This window comes from Numida meleagris, chromosome 7 (assembly GCF_002078875.1).
Source record: "Numida meleagris isolate 19003 breed g44 Domestic line chromosome 7, NumMel1.0, whole genome shotgun sequence".
NCBI lineage: Eukaryota > Metazoa > Chordata > Aves > Galliformes > Numididae > Numida > Numida meleagris.
The window spans coordinates 21326984-21344823 of NC_034415.1; the positions used below are offsets into that span (position 1 = coordinate 21326984).

At 39.0% G+C, this 17840-nt stretch overlaps 1 protein-coding gene across 3 annotated transcripts in view; it reads left to right on the plus strand.

Moving 5' to 3' along the window:
- Positions 1-17840, plus strand: part of MAST2 (microtubule associated serine/threonine kinase 2) — a 151287-nt gene that overhangs the window by 99946 nt on the left and 33501 nt on the right. For 2 of the 3 annotated variants that reach the window (XM_021405166.1, XM_021405167.1), the window contains 5 exons: positions 278-353; positions 2829-2849; positions 5131-5209; positions 10621-10775; positions 17430-17505. In XM_021405166.1, coding sequence (XP_021260841.1) covers positions 278-353; positions 2829-2849; positions 5131-5209; positions 10621-10775; positions 17430-17505 — 407 coding nt within the window. The remainder of the gene's footprint in view (positions 1-277; positions 354-2828; positions 2850-5130; positions 5210-10620; positions 10776-17429; positions 17506-17840) is intronic. The other variant, XM_021405165.1, reaches the window with a different exon arrangement.

Below are 17840 nucleotides of genomic sequence, written 5' to 3' on the forward strand. Positions count from 1 at the left end.
GCATTATTACAGTATACTGAGAGACTATATTGTGTATATACGATGCACTACTTATTTAAGAGTAAGAAAGAAAATGTACATCTTAAATTACTTTAAAAGGAGTTAAAATTCTGATCAAATCATACTTCTTTAGCAAACTAACGCTCAAATGATCAAGAGCACAAAGCATCTTGTCAATCATTTGCAGGTACAACTTGGGATTGAAGGTGTTTCTGCGCAGTGAGAAGTTCCTCTGTTGCAAACATGAATGAATTTGTTTGTTTGCTCTTTCAAACAGGTGGCAGCCCTTTGGACAGCCCTAGAAACTTCTCACCAAATGCACCTGCTCATTTTTCCTTTGTTCCTGCCCGAAGGTAAGTCAGGATTCATTCACCTGGATTGGCAGGCAAATGGGTTTTGTGCTTGAGTTTAGAACTTGCCTACAGGTTACAACTTCTTTTTGTTGTGTTTTGCTTTCCCTGATGTTTGCAGTTCTATTTTATTCTTTTTTGTTTAGGCCTTGGCAACACCCAGAATGTATTAGGTGCTTTTGAGACATAGAAATGATCAAAAGTTGATAAAGCCGTAAATACAGCCTGGAGAGGAGGCAGTGTTCTCCCAGAAAGATGACATATATACCATATGAGATAACAAGCCATTTAGTCACAATGCCTACGTTGTGAATAGAATAACTGTCTCAGTGGTAACCCTAGATCCTCTTCACCCTGAGTAACAGAGGTGCTTTGTAGGTCTGTCCTTCTTTTCTGCCATGTCTGCACAAAGACACAGACATACTGAAATCAGGCATGCTCTCTGCATTCATTCACTGCCTTCTGAGCGGTAGGAACTTTTTAGTTTAGTCTTGGGCATTGTGTCAGGAGTACGTTATTGCTCTGACAAGGAAGACAGCTGATAATTGAAATTGCAAGTCCACAAGAACTGCTAAAAGAAGAGCGGTGTTGAAAGACTTGAATGCAAAGCTATCATCTGTCCTGTAGTGAGTGCTAGACAAATGCTTGTTACACCATATATCAAACTGTTGGAAAGAAATCTGATACTATTAGTGATCAATTTAGTGTAAGGAGTAGGACAGAAAGAATAAAGACATCTGAGAAAAGCAGACAAATGGAGTATTGAATTTCGTATCTCATCAGGCAGGCAGAAATGGATCACAATAGAGAAAGTTAAATTTGGTTGAGAAGTAAAAAAACAGCGACAAAAAAAATAACAAAGGAGATCCCAAGCAGAATTTGGGCAGGGAAGCTGGATTGCTCGATTCGTGTGTGAGAAAGATGTTTTGGATTTGCTAAACTCTTCAACTTCAGATTCTTACCTGTGTTAAGGTGACCTGAGAACAGGAAAGGTGTGATTGCTCTGAGAGGAAGCAAGCTTTCTGATAAAAGCAGATTCAGCTTGAGGACTAGTTAGGAAAAGGATAGGTCTCAAAATGTCAAAGAAGAGTGGAGGGTTGGGATTTGGAACAGCTTTAGAGAAGCTGGAGGCATACCCTTTATCAGGACATAGGGTAAATCCAGGAGTGTTTTTTTCCAGTGAGGTGGTTTGCTGAAAGACCTGGTGTCACTGAATACTGCTTGAAGTAGATTTTGATCTCAATATGCTGGAGAAACTTTATAAAATTATGTGAAATGGGATGAGCTGGATATGTATTTCTGTATTGCCTTGGAGGGAAAAATTAGTTAAAGTTTTACCTGGTGGTAAAACAATTCAAATGGACTCATGCATCCACGTCTATTTTTATAGAGGGATCTGAGCCTAGTTTGGGTTTATTTCGTGTGTTCTGTTGAAGAGAACTGGAATTTTACCAGTTTTCACAGTATCTGGAGCTCTGGATCCCGGATCACCAGAGGAAAGTTGTAGCTGCAACCACTGTAAAAGCTCAACATCAGTCGCTGGCTGTTCCAACACTTCAGTAAAATTGCTTTACAAATTTCCAAACAGAAAATAACAGTTTTAATACTAAAACTCAGAAGAGTGTCCTTTCCTACTTTTCTTTCTTCCTTATTTTTAAGGAAATAAACAAAGGTTAGGTCTGTCCTATTATATGCTGTAGTTCATTTTACAGCGTACATGCTGCTTTGCATACTTTCTCTGTCACTGAAAAGAACACTTAAGCTCAGCTTGTTTTGGAACTTTGTTTCTATTTTCTACTTGTATTACACCCTGAATAGCTATGCCAGCAGTACCACATGTATATATTATATTATCAAGCAGAGTATCACAATAACATCTGTGGGAAGTACGGTGTTAAGTAATTCAAAATGTTTTGCACTGTTACCTCAAACAAATGGATATGTCACTGTACCCTTTTGTTCAGCGTTGTTTGGGTCTCAAGAGAGAGTTCGTGCCTGATTTCTTCCCATGGTCATCACAGAAATTATTTGTTGCTGTTTTCCTGCATTTTATATTTGATACAATTTCTTCATTTATTATTTGGTTTGAACACCGTTTGCGATTTTCTTCTTTGCTTATAGCCTTGTGATGAGTGGATTCTTGGCTTGGAGTAGAGAACACGTTCGAAAAACTCTATTGTAAAACCAAATTCACTACAGTAGACTGCAAGATTGTCCTTAGTTTGACCACTGCTTAATGGAAAATCTCTCACTGGGTGCCATTTCAATGGCTGTTTCACACCCACAAAGTCAGTGTGTTCAGAAATTCTCTTGTATGGGTAAGAAAACGTATGGTTAATTTTGTCAGTATTCGGTAAAAGCCATCTTAGTGGAATACTAGTAACAGAGTATGAAGGTCTGTTGTTTTTTCCCTCAAATCACATGTGCATCTTTTACTTCCCCGTCCCTCATTATCATTGTACGATTTCTTCCATACAGCCACGGACACAGAGCGGACAGGTAATGCGCATCGTATTGCTGTTGTGTATGAACCGTGCTTCTGTGCAGCCAGGCATCAGCCTGTGTCCCTAACAAGTTCATGCTATCAGAACCCCATTTAGGCATTCAGCTTTTATTCCTTGGTAATCAGAACAGAAATTCTTTGCATTTTGACCTAAAATGTTAAACCGGTAGTGCTTTGTGAGAAGATGCTTTATTCTTCTAACTCCTCGTTTTGAAATTCATCTGTGTTCATGAAATAGCATCGTAGCTGCCGTAAAAAACCTCCTAATTAACTTACCAAAATGACATTTAAAAGGCAAAACTCATTACTAAGTTTATTTTTCAATAAAATAAAAGACCTAAAAATTACTTTCCAAGTATCTTTTCCTGAAGGAATACTGCATTAAGTCTCTCTGAAAAGAAATTTTTATTAACAAAACACTGAAGCAGCTTTGAAATGCTTTGCATAAATGAGAGAGGAAATTTCTATTAAAGTCTTATTCCCGTTGCCTTTGATTTGGAAGTTTTCTTTCCTGTCTCACCTCTTTCTGTTAGATATAGAGCTGATACCCATTGTCCTGATGGCTTGGCACGTTTCTTGACTAGATTGCATCAGTAGAAAATAGCCCAAGCATGAAGAGGTATCCTGTAATTTTCTGATGAAGAAGGATTTGTTTTAACATTGTCAAAATGAAAATACTAAAGTCATTTCAAATGCACAATTTAGGCTAATCACTAAAAGAGGAGTTAGGCTTTCCTTTTGCGAAAAATGACAGAGTTGTCCATTCCTGTCTACTCCTTGGGAAGATAGGAAGGTATTCTCCCTCTTTGGGGCTGAGGGTCCAAACTGAAGTCGAATCATTGACCTGTAGGTCCCACCAGCACCCATGTGCACTAAGAGAAGCTGAATGAAGATCTCTGCAGCTGACTCGTGGTGTCCAGTTGCTGCCACATGACACAGTGACTTTGCAGTGCTGACATTGGTGGTTTTTCAGAGTTAAGAAAAGAATTTAATTTCTCCTGGAATCTTTCATATGCTTGTCTTGCCAAGGAGAACATCACTTGTGGCTAAATGGGGTTTAGCTATAATGTACGCATGTATAGAAATCTGCATTACAGCTTGAGTATTTTTTATGCATGAAGCATGAATCGTTTTAAAAACTCTCTTGATATAAAACTTTCAGTAATATGGCACAGTGGGTTTATTTCCCTCTTGTTCTAAAATAGATGGCAAAGTACCTGAAAATAAACAGGTCTTTATGTCTGTGTGTGCGCCGAAGTTTTCTCTGAAGATTGAGGCGTTGTGTATTCATAATGGGATGAGAAATATTGCTGCAAAGATAGCAATTGAGATTTTATAAGTGGTATTTCAGATCCGTACCAAGCGTCCTATTTTACGATGTGCCTGCATAAATGTGCTGTATCGATGTGCATCCAAAACCACAAAGTCTTTCCAAAGTCAGTTAGAATGAGGAACTGCTCTAATTCAGTTTCCCTTTATGAGCAGTCTGCCATAGCGAAGCAAACGAGTGAACTGAAACTGATGCGAGGGAGACTTCTGTAACACTCATCCCAAAATGCAACAAGACGCATTTTTAATTATAGGAATCAAAATGCATTCAAGATTGAGATGAAATTAGAGGCAGAAGAAGCACAATGGGCTGAGATGAATTGAGTTTGCTTTCCAAGCTCACTGAGATGGGTTTTAGGGGGAGAAGAGGATTTCAAGTGCAGTACTGGTTCTTCTCCTAGAAGTACCGTCCTCAGTTCTGACGTTGGTAAAAACAAGAGCTGTCTGACAGTATTTTCAGGGTGTTTTGACTATTTTCCCCAGGAATCATGTTTTTTGGCTATGACTAGGTAAACAAACAAGTCAATTTCCACTAGTTTCATGGTTTAAAATGATTTTTTTCCCTCAGTTTTCAACATTATTTCGAAGACAAGGAACTGTGTAACAACTTTAGGCAAGACTGCCTTTTTCAAAGAAGTTTAAACTGAGCCAGTTTTATTTGCTCCTTCCTGAAACTTCAACTTTTGCACAACTGGCAATATTTAAAAAGCATCTCTGTAATGTAATGCAGGAATCTGATGTCCATTTGCTTTATCTTTTCCAATGTCATTTATTTTTTTTCTCTTGAAATGTGCCCTTGCTGCTTTTTCACAGATACCTGGCCTATTTGAATATCTTAAGACTTTAAAAAACCCGAATGGTTAAAAGATTTCGGGGTAGATGTTTATTTCCTCCAAGTATTCACCACAGTAGGTCTATCACAGTAATTTCTTTTGCTTCTTTCCCCAGAACGGATGGACGCCGCTGGTCCTTGGCCTCCCTTCCCTCATCGGGATATGGAACAAACACTCCCAGTTCAACAGTTTCAGTAAGTGGCCCAGACTTCTCCAAGCAATTCCGTTTGTACAGACACACCCTAACAAATCAGCTTCTGAGTCTTTACTAAAATATCTGATCTTTCTTCATTTTTTTGCTAACATTATTAAATATACTAATTATTTTAAAAAATTGTTTTAATTATTGGTTCCACTGCTTCTTCCTCCATTTCCCAGCTCCTATCATCTTGCACTTTGCCTTTACTATTGGTGAAATCCCAGTGTAGCACTTGGCTCGACTGCTCAGTTGAGAGGCACAATGTGTCAGAAATGGCAGGGCTCTGAGACAGCACATAATTGTCAGCAAGATCTCAGCTTTTTTGTAACTGGGAAATGAAATCCTCGTCTGCTTTCATGTTCTTAGTGTTAAAATATGTTAGCAGAAGGGAAAACTGGTAATCCACATCTGTCAACTCAACTTCAATAATTTGAATCTCCTAATGAAGCTTTTAATTTCTTACTTGTCATTAGAAAGGTCGTCTGCCGTTTGCTTGAATTCTTCTGTACTTTCAAAAGGCTGATATGTTGTTAACATCAATAAGGCACCAACACCATCTTAACCCTTATAGCTCTCAGATACTTCATACAATTAATCTTATTCTTTAGTTTGTGCGTATGAGTTATGCTTATCTACCTAACAATCTTACAATGCCATGCATAGAAAGACTAGAAATGCTAAGGCTACCTGTCAGACTTGGGTTAACATGTTTTTGTGTATGTGTTAATGGTGAGTGCCTTAACAGTCTGCTCACATATTATTCCTTCTTTCCCTTATACTTACACTGATTGTTTTGTTTTATATGTACTGTTTAGAGTGTGTTCCTTGTAATTGTAATTCTTGCATTAGTTAGGGCTCAGTACTCCATGAGTATTAATCTTACTAAGTAATTAATCTTAATGAGTAATAATCTTACTCTGAGTGCAGTATCATTATTTTCATTCTGCACTGTTCTAGTAAGTTCATCCATAAACTCTCTCAAGTACAAATTGATCTTCATAGGTCCTTGGAACATGAGTGTTAAATTCATTCCATATATTAGGAGAAGAGATTGGGGTCAAATTTTTCCTTTTAGCTATAAGTTGACATGATTAAAATTTGATTTTGAATCATTAATATCATCTGAATGCTTCATACGTTCAGACACGTTCCTGCAGACTGTAGTTTGCACAATTTCTACAGTTTGTTATCTTTAGTCCTTCAGGGCAGGATTTTTTTTAAAAAAATTTTACCCACTTTTTGTCTCCTTAGAAGGAGACTAGACTTGATTTCGTTTTCCCCATGGAGGAGAAGTATGTGTACAGGTATATAGACATGAGCACAGAGAAATATGGGGGAACATTTCATGAGCAACATGGAAAACGGCGGTCCTGGTTTCACTGCCAAGCAGTATTTTATATTAAAGTACTGGAGAGCAGCTTTTAAAAAGGAGCTCTGCTTTTGCTTCTGTAGTTCTTAAAATAAATCTTTATCACTATAAGCCCTGGCTGTGCCCTCTTTAGGGGACAAGTGACAAGAAGTATGGAACATGTGTAGTTACTTTCTGTGGGGGTGACATCCAAATAGTCAGATCATTGGTAATCACTGAGAGAGCTTCCAAGATGCCTGTGAAGCTGGAGACCAAACTGCCTGCAGTGTCTTAAGTCCTTATTTACTTGTGTGATGAGCAGTTTTCCCAAGAAATTATAGTTTGACCAGCCTTGGGGTAGTTGTTCATGGAGAGAGCAGAAGTAACAAGATAAATTTGTTGGATGTATCAGTCTTTGTTTTTAAACAGGAACATGAAAGCTACTTTTAGAAAGTTGCCAGTTTTCTGACATAGGAAAGAAAGAATATTCCTGTCTCGCCTTGTTCCCAGCAATAGCTGGATCATTTTGATTGAAATTTTTCCATAAAAGAGAGGTAGACATGTCACATAGAAAGCATCAGTCTAAATAGCCTGAGTATTATAGCAGTAAGCAACGGAAGACAGGATGGTATAGTGCAAAGCCAGAGGTGATAGTCATGTAGATTTGAGTTCACCTTCTTGCAGGAAATAGATTAAAACCTGTATTTCCAATTTTTCTTTTTTTTTTTTCTTTTTTCTATATAGCTGAGTCTTTCCTCTCTTGTCTTCTTCCTAATCCAGTTTTACAGTCTCAGAAAGACATTGAAATGTGATGTTTAGTAAGTACTGAACCAGTCTTGGAGCCATTAAACTTAGAACCACGTTTCTAAGCCAATCCTCCTTACTACTTATCTACGACAACACTATTGTCATAGTATTTCCTACATTAGAATTAATTTGAAGTGATCTGAATAGCACCGCTGGAGTTGATAAAGCAGTATTATTCCTGCGTAGACTTTAAAGCTGAAGTAAGAAGATGTCAAATTAATGCTATGGATAAGAACATAACAGAATGGTGGGCTTCCATTTGGTGTGATCAGTTCTCTAGATTGCATTTTCAAGCAAGAGAGAAGGGTGGCAGCAGATCTTCCTTCTGGTGTGTACATATCAGTAGGAAATGAAATATCAGGAGGTAAAATGTCATTGTGTTCTGCTGGGCCTGAGCCTCTGCACAGCAGCTAGAGCTGCCCTACATCTCTGTGATCATAGATCTGCTTTCTGCCAACCAACAAACTGAACGAACCAAAGCACTTACCTGTTCTAAGGTCTGTGGAAACCTGTCGATTCTGCTTTAATTTTTATTCCAGTTGATAGATGACATTTAAAAAAAAAAACAACAACAAAACCCCACCATATTTATCCTTTTCGTATCAGTAGTGAAGACCACATCAGACCAACACTGAAAGAGCTGGAGAAGATCTTTCAAGTTAGATGGGTGTAGAATAGTCAGTTGAATGGGCCAATATGCAATTATTTTTAAGCACCAAGTTTGCTATTCATTTTCTAGATGCAAAGTTTGTGTGTAGTACTATATAATTAGTTTGATTTTTTTTTTTTATTGAAGAGTTAGCCATTTCTGCATCTGTAATTAAGACACCAGGGGAATGCTTGTGTTAAGCTGCTGCAACTATTGAGTACAGTGATATGATTACTTAAAAATCAATATTTCAGAAGTGTTTCACTTTGCTCTTGTGCTTTTTTACTGAGAAAGCTTCATGCCCTAAGGCTGCTAGAAAGGCAGAGGAAAGTTCATTTCTCATCATAGTCTTTATCTTCAGAGCTGCACTTAGTTATTCCCTGGGACTACAAACTTTATGATCTGATTTCTTTTAAAGAGAGGAAGGAATTTAGTGGCCCTCCATGAGCTCACTAACACACGTTTGCCAGTGGCTTTGCTGTTGGGAGGCGTGTTTTCTTCTAGAATTTCAGTTTTGATTTTTCTTTTCTAACTCAAGTAACTTGATATGTGCAAATTTTCCTCAATGTGTCAGTTTTAGTTTAATTTCATTTTGAGTAAGAGATGCATTTCTAATGCCAGAGCTCGGGTTCCTGTTAATGCAGCACTTCATAAGCCAGTGCCTTTAGTCTTCCTGCTCTTTTGCAGGCTTGGTGTTATTCATCATGGATGACAAACACCTTTACTTTGAAAAGCGTTGCTGCTTTAGCATAAGCAGATGCTTCTTCCCACTCTTTGTATGGTGTAAGACAGGTGATCAAAGAAAGCTCCTGAAGTCAAGGAGTGCTTGCATCATTCTGTAATATAGAGAATCTTTCCTAAGTTTGGCATAAGCAGTGTGCACAGCAAAATAGCTGTGAGCAGAGGAGCTGTCAAATACTCAGACTCTGCTGTGACTTCTATGTATATTAGAGCAGTGTAAGCTTTTACACAATCTACATAGTTGTCTCTGGATGGACATGGCTGGACGGGACTTCCTAATGTGATCTGTGCACCTAGGCCTGCCTGGAGGAAGACCTGGGAATTGATGATTCCCTGTTCCAGCCATCCTTGGGGATTTCATGCACATCCTAAAGCTTTCAGATGGATTCTTTTCTCTGCAATGTGTTGGGCACTGGATAGTTTCTTTGTTATCAAAGGAAAAGAACTTCAGGTTCGTCAGTGCTCGACATTCAGGTCTTCATCTGATTGGCTCTGCAGCAGTCTGCTTAGTTTTTCTTAAGTTCAAGTGTAGCTCTTACTCTCATGGAAAATTTGGATACACTTAAATTAGGTGATCTCAGAATATTTTCTTTATCAGCGTTATAAACACGCTGGAGTCAGTGAGCAGCCCTGGTAGCATTTGGTTTTCACTGCTTAGCCGTACTTGTTAGCTTTCTTTTCCCCAAACCACTGTCTAGAAAAGCGGGCTAGGTGAGTTAAAACTTTGGTTGTACATCTTGGATCGTGCATAATTCCCTAAAACCCATACTTCTGGTGCTAGGATGCTTTGCTTTCCTGTTGGAGTGAGGGCCACTGGAGCAAAAGGAGGAATTCTTCCACCAAAAAAGTGTGCACAATTAAATTTAAGCAGATCAGTAAGGAGTCTCAGAACTTAGGTTAGTATGGTGTTTTTCATAAGCCCCACTGGTGTTACTCAGTGCTGCTCTGGCACTTCAGAGGTTTTTATAATTTGTCCTTATGTAATGCGTTTCCTTATTTTTGTAAATGGAAAGGACCTTGAAAAAAATCACACAAGAAAAAGTGCAGCCCTTAGTTGCCTGCTGCTTTTTCCCCTGGAACATCCAACATTTGATGTTACCAACACTTTTTTTTTTTTTTTTTTTGAGTTTATTCAGATTCAAGAATTAAATCTGCTTTACATCTATCCTTATCACAAGACACGTGTCATATAAATTTATTAACTTATTTAAACACGAATGAACTGCTTTACTGTTTATAAGAGGAAACTATTAATCTTACAGCTCTGCAATGTCAGCTACTTTTATTTTATTATTTCCTACTTGGCTAGAAAGGAGGTGTAATGGGTAAAGAAAGGGAGAAAGTAAATGGAGATCATGGAGAAGTAAAATACAGACCACTTAATGTAGCAGTTTCCAAGGAGAGCCAATGATCAGTAAAAACTCTCGCGTCTACACAGCTCCATAGCATTCTGCATGCCAGTGAAACTCCTGAGCTAAGAGAGCATGAGGGAAAAGGAAAGTTGCTCACCACTCCAGGAACCTCCTTGTCATTTCCAGGGTTGCACTGATGTTAATGTACATTCCTTTCTGTCTCCTAACAGTAAATTACCTTCATGATCAGATGTAATGGTTCTAGAATCATATATATTCCTTTCTTAGCCTGTTTCCAAAGTTGTCCTGGTCACACCAGGTCTGTCATTGTACGGAAGGTTTGGCTTAGCCTACTGAGAACGTTAAAAAGAGGCACCTGGTCTGATAAGTAGCTTTCTTTTCCGCTGGAGTATGCAGCGTCTGGCAGAATCCGTTCCTCTTCCATTCATTAGCTGACCCCTATGCATGCGTTTAGTGCATTTCTTTTCTGTATTTTTTTCTGTACTCAGTCATCATGCTCATCTCAGGAGAAGCTGCACCAGCTGCCCTTTCAGCCCACGGCAGATGAACTTCATTTCCTGACCAAGCATTTCAGTACTGAGAGCATCACTGATGAGGAAGGGCGTCACTCTCCAGCCCTGCGGCCTCGATCGCGCAGTCTCAGGTGAGTTCAGGTGGTGTTTATTGGATTTTTAAGATGTTGGGCGCAAGTATTGCATTTACATGTGTGTTTTAAGTTCTAAGAACAGTAAGAGAAAGCTGGGTTTTTTTGCATGCTTTTGAAATTAATGAGCTTTTACCCCACCTCACCTAATCAGAAAGTAATTGTTTTTTTTATTTTTTTTAACATTCGATATTAAAGATTTGAGTTGTGACATGCTTTGCATAGTCTGCTTTTGTATCTCCATCATAACTATGAAAATGTGGTCCAAAGCATCACAGATAGAGCCTATGGGATGTAGATTTCCTTTAGTGAAGTTTCTTTTCAGATTTTTGCTGCGTTACAGCCATTACAGTCACTGTTAATAACTTTTCCAGCAGAGCTTCTAAAGTGGAATGAAAACTAGAGTAGATGAAGTCAAAACCTTAAATAGAATTGCACCCACGAGCAATTTTATAATAGCACTGAAAAAGGCATTAGCAGTTGGGTAATTTTTACTGTTGCTTCAGAGAATCGGTTCTTCAGGAGATAGCTATCCAGGGGTTGTTTCCTTCTGCAGTTGGTTTTTTTCCATACTTAAAAATAGAAGCAAGTAAGACTTAATTTTTCACAGAATTATAGAATGATGGAAGTTGGACAGGACCTCTGGAGGTCCTCTTGTCCAAACTCCTGCTTGAGCAGATTGCCTTGGGACTGTGTCCAGACAGGTTTTGAATTTTCCACAAACTCTCTGGGCAGTGTTTCTTGCAGTTCTCTAACAATTATTTGAAAAAATATAAAAACAAATTCACCAACGTTTTATATCATGGCAAAAGCGTTGAGTTTTGCTATGCATTTAGTGCTGGACTGAGTGAATGAAATTTGAGAGACACATACCTTCTACAGCATCTACATAATCTTTTGTTATGAAACAAAATGGATTTATGCAAGCAGGGGACGAAGAGGTGAAGTCTCCCTTATACTGCTCATCTGAGGGTATCAGAGGTAGATATCGCTTTTAAATCAATGGACACGTACCAGAAGCTGTCAGCTGGAAATACTGAATCAGTGTGTCCATCTCAGGACCTTGACTGGAGTTTGTAGCAGAAGGAAGTGAAATAGGTAAAGATAAAAAGAAAATGTGTAGTGAGTATCATGTCATGGCAGAGGGGACGCTTCATGATTATTTGTAATTATTTGTATGTTCTGAACTACAGTGCAGGCTGCATGGTAATTGCATACGGAACTGCTAAGTGCAGTTACACAGTTATCTACAAGAGCAGGTAAGTCCTGTAGGTAGCAGCACGCTTAGCCTGTGGTCTCTACCAAATGCCGTGTAGTAAGAGAATAGTGATGTGATTTATACTAAATTGTTCAAGTCTCTTTGGATGATAGTCCTACTTCAGTCCTGTTGCTGGCACTCTTAACACTGGGTATCGCTGCCCAGCGTAGCTGTAGCAATACTAATTCTTTGTAGATAGGACAGCTGCTGTAGATAGACAACCCATCACTAAAGCAATTGTTATTCTTTCTAACACAGACATACCATTGTTGGCGTCAAGAAGCATAAAACACTATTCCTAATGCCAGGAAGGTGTAAATAAAATAAAGAGCCAAATTCTGTTTTTTTTCTTGTTAATATGAATTATCAGTTTGCTGGGAATTTGATCTCTGTAAGCCCATTTAATAGCAGAGTTATCATGTCATAGATTTATCATTTGAGACAAGCCTAGATTAATCCAATGTGTCATATGACTGTGTGCTTAATATTCATTTCTTGAATACTTTCTCTAGCTCTCTGGTTTTCAGTATGATGGTAGCCAGCCTTATTGGTATTCCAAAGCTTAGAGTGAAGTAACATATTTTTTGAAACTTACTGTTTCTGATTTGTTTTTCATTTTGCTTATTGCTAACACTGTTAAGCTGTGTGACTTTAAAGCACCCTTACTACTAACAAACATCCCTCCTGGCCTGTGCTCCTCAAGAAAATTGTTCCAATTGTTTGTATTGATGTATCAGTGTTTGCAGGAGTTAGCACTCTGGTTGGCAGGGGGTAGCGCGTCCTTGTAAACAACAAGTGTTGACATATGTGAAGACCAGACCCTATGCAGTGCACAGCTTGCTTATTTGTTTGCCCACACAAGAATTAGCTCACTTGCTGAGAGGACATTTTTACTTAATTAAAAAATTAAAAAATACAATCTGAGCAGTTACTGTGTTGAAAGTCAAGCAGGAACTCCCTAAAAATGTACTATTTTAAAAGGTGCTTAATGGTTCTGTTTGATCAGCCTTAATGAAAAGCTGATTAACAAAATGCATCAGATGGTTTCCTTAACTGGCAGTCACATCTTTGTAATTTAAAAGATGGCCTGATGTTTATGACTGGTTGTTAACATTTATTCAGAACACCTTTAATGACTTTCCCATGCTGGGGAATGAGGTGGCCTGACACTGCAGTGGGGTTCAAAAGTGTGACGTTTGAAGAGCTGGTCACTAAAGGCAAGAGTTTTCCCATCTGCAAGAGATTCAGACCTCACCTGTTAAATGAAAGGCCATATCTTCATGTGATGCACCCATTTTGGTGCTCACGGTGTGTCTTTAGTAGAAGAGCATATTTCTTTATTGCCTGGAGAGGTACTTCTTAACTATCATCTCTCAACTCTTCTGTTTTTCTGTAAGATGACCTTCAAATCCTTCAAGTTACTGATAACAGAGAGCTGCTTGGGCTGCATTCACTTCTCTTGCAACAGTCCTGGGCTTTACCCAAAGGAGATCTTCTCTTTCGGGAGTAAAATGCACAGAGAGCATGAATTCTCATGCTTAACTTGGGCTGTTGCCCTCCATCTTTCCCTGGTTTTCTTCACTTGTCATCCTTCAGCTAACAAGTGGGAGATGCTGGAGATGACAGTAGGGCTAACTAGCAGTGGTTTCTTCAAGAGCTGACTTTGTGCATGCACTCTGCCCACCAATATTCCCAGTTTTCTTGATCTCTTTCCGCATTTCAGGAAAAGATTGTCTAGGTAAAAACCCTTGAAGATTGCAGCAGTGAATCTTTATATTGCTGAAGTAGATGAGATCATTCTCAGCTAACCATGCTACTTCATTAGTTTGCTGAGCAGTGCTACTTTAGTACAGTCTGCCAACCTGACTTCCCATGTGCTAGACCCTGCCACTAAGAATGTACAGAGGTAATTCCTAGAAAATGCTGGTTATCAGAAGTAACTGATCAGAAAGAGCATCCAGGATGGGACCAAGGATTAGATGGTGCACACCGGTGGCCCACGTAGTCCAATTTTATCTCAAAAATTGATTCTGCTCTGCTGAGCTCAGTTCTCTTTTAGTCACTGGTTTGCCCAGAAACAGGACTAGGCCTGAGGTGTGATTGCTGTGGTCTGTGTGTAGCGCTGGATCCGGTGTTTCTGCTCTCATCTTTGACAACAGATGTAGCTTGGCCTTATCCGCTTCAGCTTTACCTTGTCTTTATCAGAGAGAGCTTTCTGACACCCGGTGCTGATGTGATTTCTACGAGGCCAAGTATTTAGATAATGAATTCTTGGGGAGGAGGAAGGCTGGCACTCTGTTCAAAGCATGTATGGTTTGTACTTTATGCAACTTTAGCTCTATAGTTCTAAAATTCCTTATTTTCTGTGTCTGGAAAAGACACAGAGAGGATTTAATGACACAGAGCTTTTAAATTCTCTGCATTTTTCTAATTATAGCTGTCAAAGAGGAAAAAATGCAGATTCATAAACAGCTCAGTTATATGTAGTCACTGTTCAGCTAGATTTTTGTAAGATTAAATGTATGAATATGCTACTCCGTGAAATAGCTGTCTGCAAGCTATTTTCGCTTTCCAGCGTCAAATAAAGAGACCTGAGTTGTGACAAGCTGAAAACCTTTGTGGGAGAAAGATGTCGCTGAAAGTCTACAACATAATTTCATGAAGTGGAGGGAAGGGGAAGAAGAGAGCAGTTTTTCATTCTGCTGTTAAGCTTAAGGGGACAGGTATTATTCTTCTAATGTCTGCTCTGCTGAGATGAAAAACTCCCTGACAATAATCATTTCTTTGACCTGCCCATCTGCACCAGGAAGAGAGAAGCAGCCTGCTTTTTGTCTTGAGATGTTATGCACGTGCACAGTGTGTGTCCTGTTTTACAGAAAATAATCTGTTCCTTTGTAAGTCTTGAAATGTTAAACTGTTTTTGTACTGTGTGTGAAACCTTCTGTGTGCTATACAGCTGTGCAGAGCTTTTGCATTTGAAAAGCTGTCATGCCAGTACAATATATCAGAACTCCTTTCTTTCTTAAAAATTTTCTTCCATTCTCCCATGGTAGCATTCATTACCTGCCTGGTCCTGGCTTCATTTTCTCCTGGTTATATCTCCACGGTGCTGTAAAATAACCAGCAGTGCCTGGCAGCCAGCCTTGGTTAGTCACTTACCCACAGAGTCATTTCTGTAGTTTCCTAGGCTGAAGCTCAACATGGGGTAGTACACAGATATACTGCAGTCTTGCTATAGTCAGCTAGACATTTAATTTGACACATTATATTGGGAGAGTTTTATTTAGAATGGGAATTTGAACCTTCATCCTGGCTTTTATCCTCAGTTGCTTGCATGTTCTCCATTCTAGGTGGTCTAGTGAGGAAAACTGGTGGTAGGTGGATGGTTGGACTGGATTATCTTGGAGGTCTCTTCCAACCTTGCTGATTCTATGATTTTATGAAAAAGTGGTATTAATCAGCTGCCAAAAATGAGAGAGAAATCTGCAAGTGCAAGATAAGGAGGTGTAAGTGTTTACTTGCTGCCAATCACTAGACTCTTGTGCAAAGAAAAAAAGAATTACTTTGCTCTAGAATTGTAAGAAACAACCCCATAGTCTCCCTTAGCATTGTGGCTGCTCTTAAGGAAATACTACACCTGCTGGCAAGAAGCATGATGTCCACAGAGCACTTAAATTCTTATATTCATATGAATAAAGTGTCCTGAAAGCAAAAGCAAAAAAAAAAAATCATGTTGTATTTTAGCTATAAGACAGCAAATAGTTAAGCATGCACAGGTTTTAGTAGCACTACTTCAGCATTGAGATGGCGCATGCATGTGCCTACATATTTCTGTAGTTAGTTTCAAAGGGTTTGTATGTCCTTGTAGTGTATACTTCACTCAAATCACACAGAAACAATCCATTACAGAAGAATAAATTCTTCCTTGAATATCTTCACCAAAATGTTTTGCTCCAAATGAACTGCCAGGAGACAAGTGTGTGTTTTTGCTGGTGTGTTTGGGCTTAGAGGAAGAAGAATAAATGCGGTTGGCTAAATGTGTGGGGAAATTTGCTTCTAAATAAGATATGTAGTGCTTATTGTGTTGCATAGTCTCTATGAATGTAAATGTAGGCTTTGTTAGAAAGAAAATGTTTCTTTTATTAAAAAAACAAAACAAAAACACCAGCTATCTACCAAGCTAAGACATACATTCTCTTAAAAATATATATATTAATGAAAATGTTTTTTACTTGGCACGAGTAACCATGGAGCACCCAGACTGGATTTTCTCTTGTAACATATGTGTCCAATGAGATATTTGGGCCAAACTGCATTTTCTCAAGCTGAGGAATGAAACTTAATGAACCCAAGGCACAACGTAGTTCATGGAATTCCAGCACTGGGCATGAAACAAGATTGGTATTGCCATATTCTGTGAGCCAGCGAGTTAAATTTTCTCTGAATTGTAAATATATATTCCCAAAAGAACGTTTTCCCTCTAAATAGGTTAGCAGCAAGGTAGGAACTGCAATGCATTCAGAATTTAAAATGCATTTATTCCATTTAGAGAGATTCATCTTTCACAAGTTTAAGATGTTTGAACTGATTCAAATAGTATTGTTGTGTTTTTTGTTTTTCCATAGAGAAAATATGCTTAGCAATACGCATTACTCTTAAAATCATGAAGACAGTAGTCATATAATATGCAAAATAATGGAAGCCTTCACTCATCCTGATTGCTAAAGCAACGTCACCAGGAAAACGAGGTGCTGTAGGCGATCCCGTGGCTGGGGATTATCTGCATTACCTCACTCAGCTGCCCTCAGTGGTGGGATGAGTCAGAGCACTGCGTACCGTCACATGTGATGAAATGAGATGCAACTCTTCTTTAAAAAACACCCAAACAGTCGTATAAATACAGTTGGTTGAGATTTACCGTCCTTTTTTTTTTGGCGTGCCTTGGGAGTTGCTTGCTAACCTATGCATACATGCATATGCATCTGTGGTGTAATGTGCCTCAAGGGAGTGCAGTTTTCATACAAGCATTCTGTTCCTATTGCCATGGTATTTATATATGAGATTTAGCTGAATAGCACTGTTCATGCATCCCTGCTGCAGCAGACAAAGGACAGCAAAGGCATCTCAGGGTCCTTTTGCGCTTCCCTCTATGCCTTCCTGGCACTGCAGTCTGGAGGTAACAGGGACTTCTGTGCAGCTCTGCTGCCGTCACCTTGGAGGGCAATGAGAGATCGCGAGCGGTGGCAGTCGTACCTGTAACACGTGCACCACTCTGTCCATGCGTGTGTGTTAGGGCTTGTGTTTGCTGCAAGGAGCTGGCTGTCTGCCCCCTGCAGACAGGGTGAGCGCCGTTTGTGATACCTGTAAATGATGATGTACTTTCTTTTCTCCTCCAGCCCTGGTCGCTCCCCAATTTCCTTTGACAGTGAAATAATAATGATGAACCATGTGTACAAAGAAAGGTTTCCAAAGGTAAGGAATTGCTTTTTGAATAATGCAGTCAATGAACTTGTGGCAAAGCTTAGTTCATCTGTAGTACTGTGATGGACCCCTTGTCTTACCTCTGATTTCCAAGCAGTGCAGTTTGGAAGCCGCTTTCTCTAAATTTCTGTGTTAATTCTGCTGTGGAAAAAATATAGATAAAATAGATTCGGATGGAAAAGTATGAAAGGCTTTGTGTATTTATATTTGTATTTTGTATTTACAGAATTTCTCATGATTTTATTAGCATGATAAATGAGCACAGGAACGAGGAGAATGGCCATGCTGTGGCTACTCAATCTGTTTCTCTTGTTGTTTGAGGCCAG